Source organism: Arachis stenosperma, chromosome 3 (genome assembly GCF_014773155.1).
Source record: "Arachis stenosperma cultivar V10309 chromosome 3, arast.V10309.gnm1.PFL2, whole genome shotgun sequence".
Taxonomy (NCBI): Eukaryota; Viridiplantae; Streptophyta; class Magnoliopsida; order Fabales; family Fabaceae; genus Arachis; species Arachis stenosperma.
This window is the reverse complement of record NC_080379.1, coordinates 157,236,516-157,243,257: the sequence shown is the minus strand read 5'-3', so window position 1 is coordinate 157,243,257 and position 6,742 is coordinate 157,236,516. Positions and strand designations below refer to the sequence as shown.

General features: G+C 35.8%; 1 protein-coding gene across 1 annotated transcript; it reads right to left on the bottom strand.

Annotated features, from left to right (window-relative positions):
- Window positions 1–309: 309 nt before the first annotated feature.
- On the bottom strand, window positions 310–2,222 carry LOC130967015 (protein FAR1-RELATED SEQUENCE 5-like). Its single transcript, XM_057891839.1, has 2 exons — window positions 598–2,222; window positions 310–370 (listed from the first exon to the last, which is right to left on the bottom strand). Exons 1-2 carry the CDS (start codon window positions 2,220–2,222, stop codon window positions 310–312), a joined length of 1,686 nt encoding a protein of 561 aa, XP_057747822.1.
- Between the last annotated feature and the right edge of the window lie 4,520 nt (window positions 2,223–6,742).

Genomic DNA, 6,742 nt, shown 5'->3' with positions numbered 1-6,742 from the left:
TTCATTGCGCTTTGAACAAGAAGTTTTATTATGACCAGGTTTCTTGCAATTACTGCAACGTTGGGGCTTTTTTCGACCACTATGCCCTTTAGGATTGGTACCACCTCCCAGTCTAGGTTTCGAAGGCGTGTTCCCTTCATCTAGTGCTTTGTATGAGCTATAAAGATCAAGCATAAGATCCCTTGCTTCATGGAACCTCTCTGTAGTACCACATGCAACCTCTGACAACATTCTAGCACACTCATTGAGGATACAAAGTCGACTGCTAACTTGTAATTCGCTTGTAAAACTACTTGACTCAGACATAGATTATTTTGCTTTCTTAGTCCATCTATGCAACACTAGACATTTAGGAATTTCACGCACATCCCTACGAACCAATACAGAGATAATGTGTTCACAGGGAATACCGAATGATTCCATACGCATGCATGAACAAGTGATTGCGTTAGCATTATCCACCCACTCAACCTCCCACACCTTTGTTGGTTTGGCATACCTACAAACATAATAAATTATACTATTGTCTCTAGTTTGGTAATCCACGACTCTCATTGCACCCGACCGAACAAGAATATGCCTGAATAAAAAGAATACCTCCCTTGTGTAAGTATCAGCAGACACATCTCAAGGGGTTCAATACAAGTTTGCATAACTAGAACTCCACGAGCAGATTCATATTCAGCATAAAATTCCCTAAACCGCATATGGCCCAACATTCGTTGGAAGTGCTCAATAAACTCGGATAAGTCATAATGAGGCTTAGTGTACTTCCCAATCAATGAATGCAAACCCTCGCAGCGTGATGTAGTCCTAAATCCAGCAAAGAACTTCCCTCGGATGTAACATGTTGCCCATGATCGACGTTTCTCATAAATTTCATTTAGCCATTCTTTTTCCTCAACCCCAAATTCCTCTACTAATATTTGCCACTTGTTACGGAATACTGGAATCTCGTAATCTCCTAACATACAATCCCTAAACTTAGATGTGAAACGAGGACTACACATATTTGTAGTTGCATTACGTAGGAGATGCCAAGCACACAATCTGTGGTGAGCACCAGGGAATACTTTCTCAATCGCATTCTTCATTGCCTTTGCCCCATCAGTTATCACAGAGGATGGGGCTCTACCATTCATTGCCTCCAAAAACTGTTGCAACACCCATATATAAGTCTCATCCGTCTCATCTGTTACAATGCATGCAGCAAAGACAATAGTTTGGTTGTGATGGTTGACACCTGTGAACACAACAAAAGGACACCTATATTTATTCTTGTTGTATGTAGCATCAAACGCAACAACATCTCCAAACAATTTATAGTCTTCTCTACATAAACCATCACACCAAAAGAGATTTAGTAACCTTCCATCCGTCGCCCGAAGCTCTTCGTAGTATAAAGATTTATCGTTTGCAGCCATCCCCTCCAAATAATTTAATGCTCTACCCACATCCTCTGGAATCTCACGCCTCGCCTTAGCTATTTGATTGTACATGTCTCTGGGGCCATAGTTCAACTTGTCAAAACCACCACTTTGACTTGCTAGCAAAGCATAAACTTGGGATGTGCTAATTCCCGACTTGCGCATGTTGTTCATGAGTGCAATTTCGGCTTTGGACATACTCCTATGAGCTGGCAATAACCTGCTCAACCGGCTTTCCAATAGTTCGTGATTATGAACATTTGAAAATCGAGTCACATGCCATCTTCCAGTTACCCCAACAAACTTGACTAGGAATTGAGCTTCGCACCCAGTTCTTGTCTCGGTCTTTGGTTCCCTTTTTCTGTTTGGCAAAGTGTACCACTTCTCTAATCGATATCCTTGCCGAAAACACACAAATCTCTGCATGTAGGTCTCGTCGTTTGAGTTCTTCCAGTTTTTATCTTTTCTTGCACTGAAACCTTGGCTCTTTGCAAATCTGTTGTAAAATTCAAAAGCAATGGCTAGGGTTCCAAAGTGAAACTTGTCAACTTCAACCTCACCAATGCTTAAAAAGTCAAGTTTCAATAAATCCTCAATTGAATCCAATCCATATGCATCATCATAATCATAATCTGTAAATTCTGCAAAAATCTCCTCACCGTCTAACTCATCACCCAACTCTTCTTCCTGCTGCAACTCCTCTAAGTATGACTCATCATCAGGATACTTCTCATCATAAAAAATACTATCCTCATGCTCATACTCACATTCATCCATCATATCGTCCTCTCCCATCAATGACATTTGCAAGAAAATAATCTGAACATAAATAATACTGTCATAAAAATTTAGAACTGAGTACTAAGTGCTCCAAGACAAAATGCTTAGGATAAAGCTCCAAAAATTAGACTTACAAATAAAGAAATCAGACAACACCAAAATATGTATGTTATTTATTTTTTCCTAGTAAATTAAATACTACACAATGATAATTAGGCATAAATTATTAACAAGTCTTAATAATAAGTTCGTACCAGTCTACATAACATTATCTTTACAGAAAAAATTATTTATTAAATGACTAAAATTCATTATAGAAAAAGTCACATGTCTCAAACTCAAAGAAAAGCAATCAAACAAAAAAAGAGTACAAAATTTCCATTACAAAAAATACATAGTTTAAACAAATTTGAATCTATTCAATTAACAAATTTACAAATTTAGCGATCATAAATAAATATCATATCATCACAATAGCTTACAACAACAATGGTTATGTGCCAGTTAAAAATCATTTTAAGTTTTAATTTACATACTAGGAGAACAAAATTCAACATAACAGATATCACCATATAATAACCACAAATCAATAGCAATATCACATTTAAAGTAGCATCAATTTGCAAGCAAAAAAAACTTAACATGCATTACTATCATTACTATCAAAATATTATGAACTAGTATCAACCAAGACAAATTGTCAAATTCCAAAATAAAGTAAGTATAAAACGAGTAAATGGGTATTATAATACAAAAAAATTGATTTAACAATATTTAAAAATAAAAAAGCATACCATTGAAAAATTATTACACTTTTTTTAAATAAAAGAAGGTAAAATTCGAATTTTTGCAGTGAATCAAAAGCAAGGAAAAATCATGGAGGATAGTGTTTACCTGTAGTAATAATAGCACGCAGACAAAGCCACCGGTGACGGGACAATAACGAAGTTCAGAAAAAGAACAGGCGTCGATTCACCAGGCCTTCGAGATGCAAAATGGCAGATATGGAACCCAATTTTGAACCTCTATGACGGCAAGAAGACAATCAGCAGTGTCTTGTCGAAGCTCTAGACGACCATGGAAGTATCACGACCGGAGAAGAAAGCGCGCCAGGTATTGTAATGGCACAGTAGTGGTCAGAAACTGGCGGCGGCTTGGAACTCTCCTGACAGAGCGGCAGGGATTTTGAACCTTGAGGTTATTGGGGAGGCATCAACATATTGGTTGAAGAAGAAGAAGATCCACGATTCAGATTTCTTATTGTGTCTGGGTCGGGGGGGTTTGGATTTTTTTCTTGGGCTTTGCCTTTGTAAAAAAAGAATTAGGTTAAACTTAAAATAATTATTAATTATACTATTAATAATGTAAAGGAGTTTCAAAACTCCAGACATGAAGGGAGTATTGTAACATCCACCCTAGAAACTTATATATCATTAGACCGACAGATATTGGGAGATAGAAACAAGATACAAAATATAAATTAAATACGCTTTTTTATTATTTAGCATAATATTATTATAAAGAATTTAATTTTGATATATGGTGAGTACAAAATAATTTTATATAATATTATATCAATAAAAATAATTATTTTTTATATTGATTATGTGATCTAATTAAATTGATGTGATTGCACAATTATATAAAACATTATATACGATCAGTGCATCAAAATTAAACTCTTATTATAATATATTTGTATATCAATTATTCTTCGCATACAAGTTATTTTACCATACAAGTTCATACAGTTTCTTTTTTCCTAAATCAAGCTCTGAAATCATTTTGAAGATAATGAATTATTCAAATTCAGATTGTCAACTGAACAAGAGCGAAGTGGATTATTGTTTTGAATCGAATAAAGTGTCTGAGATGTGGTTTTTTTTTTACCGAATATAAGGAGACTCAAACCCTGCAACCTCTTAGGTGAGTATAAGGAGACTATGGCATTTGAGTATAGCTCGTTGGCGTCTGAGGTGTGGTTGAATTCCAATTAATGTTTTCGTTAATAGTTTATTATTATCCAGGTGAATAATGTTGTGAACCTTACTTGTGAAAATTGTTGTTCATTGTTGATTGTTTGAATTGAATGTAATGTAGTTATTCTGATGAAAATTGCTGTCCATTTTATACATATTTTTTGGGGGAAATCAAACATATTTGGGTATAATAAAGGAGATTTTAGGTGTATTCACAGGTTCTGATTTTTCAATTGAACGAGGGTGACTTGTATTATTGTTTTTACTCGAATCAAATAGTGAGGTGAGGTTTGAATCTAGACAATATAGTTTGTTCATAGTTTAAGATTTTACAGTTGAATTATTTTAGTTTCTGTTTGATGCTTATTGAATAATGGTTGTTGCATTCTATAGTTTATCCTAACTTTTAATATGGTGTACTGTGGATTTTTTTGGTGTATTTTGCAATTTCTGTGCGATGTTGATGAGGAGTTTGTTCCAAAGGTTGGGAGATGCTACAAAATTCTACAAAGATGATTCGAAAGCTGCAGGTTTTTCTACAAGAGTTCGGAGCACAAATAAGAAGAGTAATAAAATTAAGAACCAATTGACTACATGTAGCAGATAGGGAAAATGAAAATCGAAAATATCTCGGATCGAGAAGACAAATCCTCAGCTGGTTTAAATTGTCCTGCAAGAATTTATATATACATATTGAAGGACATTGGTGTTTAGATCATTTCGAAGGTCGTGTTGCATCATTCACATCCCTGTTGTCCAAATCAAGTAGAGATGCTTAAACAACGCAGGAAACTAAGAATGTCCGTGCGTCGTACAATAGAAAATAATGAGGAAGCTGGAATCAGACAAAGCAAAACATACAAATCATTTGTCGCAGCAGTCCAGGGTCACCGCGAGTTAAATTTTATCGAAAAAGATGTGAGAAATTACATCACAATAGAAGTGCGAAATATTTCGGAACTAGAGGATGCAAAAGAATTCGGAAAATACTTATTAAGAATAAAAGAGAAGAATCGGAATTTCTTTTTCGAGCTCGAACTCGAGGTTGATCAGTCGATTAAGATTGCCTTTTGGGCGGACGCAAGGAGCAGGGCTGCTTGTGAGTATTTCGGAGATGTTATTTTATTTCATACCACTTACAATGCAAAACAGGTAATATTTAGTTATGGTTTATGTTGTTCAGGTAATGTTATTTTTTAAATCTGCAGCAGAGGTGTACATTGCATATTTTTGGGGGTAAAGAGAGATCATTTCGGCGAATTTAACTATTTTTTTCTGTTTCATCATATTCAGGTGTAAAATCTGATTTTTTGTTCTTTTGCCGGGGTGAATCGCTACGGTTAGTCAACACTTATCGGATGCGCTTTGATGAAAAATGAGGATACTCAATCATTCAAATGGTTACTCGAATGTTGGCTTCGTTGCATGAGAAGAAATGCTCCGAAAGGCATTCTCACCGATCAATGCCATCAATGCAAAGGGCTATCGAGGCTTGTTTGCCGACATCAATTCACTGGTGGTGTATTTGGCAAATCATGAAGAAGATTCCAAGCAAATTAAATGGCTACAAGAGACACCAAGAATTTGAACAAGAGATGAGCCATGTTGTTTGGAACTCTCTTACGAAAGAATCATTTGATAAGAATTGGAATGATTTTCTGATGAAGTACGATCTTTAGGACAACAAGTGGCTTTCAGGTAATGTTTTTTTTTAATTATGCAGTAGAGGTGTATATTGCAAGTTTTTTGGTGTATCTTAGTTCTGATTTAGGTATTTTTTGCAGAGTTTTTCAAAGACCGTCATATATGAATTCCAGTTTATCTCGATCACCACTTTCTGGGCTGGGATGAAAAGCATACAAAAGAGCAAGAACATACATGCTTTTTTTAACAAGTTCATTACGCGGAATAGCTCATTTATCCAATTCATCAAACAATACGACAATTGCCTAGGAAGGAGGGAGCAAAGAGAGAGAGAATCGGATGCTACAGATTTTCATACCATCATACCGTTTGCAACAAAATCCTCAATAGAAGCTTAGTTTTAACACGTGTATACTCACGATAAGTTTAGGAAAGTCCAAGCACAATTCAGAGAAAAGGTGAATTGCATCACAAGATCAAAGCACTCCACTCTAGGCTATTCGGTATATAAAGTTGTAGAACAAGTTTCCAACTCAACATTCAAAAAATTTGCGGTTATATACGACACGGTAACAACCGAATTGAAGTTAAATGCAGTGCTTATTATTCGAGTCAAGAGGGATATTGTGTCGTCACGCACTAAGCGTGTTAAGCTTTGAACGAGTAAACAAAGTTTCACCGAGATACATATTGGAACGATGGAGTAAGAACGTAAAGAGGAGATACACACACATCAAGAGCAGCCATGACGAGCCTCTGTTGGAGCCAAGAAGCAAGAGATTTGACGAATTAGTGTTTTGTTTGCAGAATATATGTGAATTTGCATCAGAATCCGACGAGGGCACTGCGATTATGCACCGCGCTTATGATAATGACATGGTTGAGATGCAAGAACAGAAAGCCAAAAGCAAC

Excerpts from the sequence above, each read along its gene's own strand:
- LOC130967015 (XM_057891839.1), bottom strand. The coding sequence starts at position 2,222 with ATGGGAGAGGACGATATGATGGATGAATGTGAGTATGAGCATGAGGAT. Across the intron at positions 371-597 it reads CTGATACTTACACAAGGGAG|GGATGTGCGTGAAATTCCTA; the intron begins GTATTCTTTTTA and ends ATTGGTTCGTAG.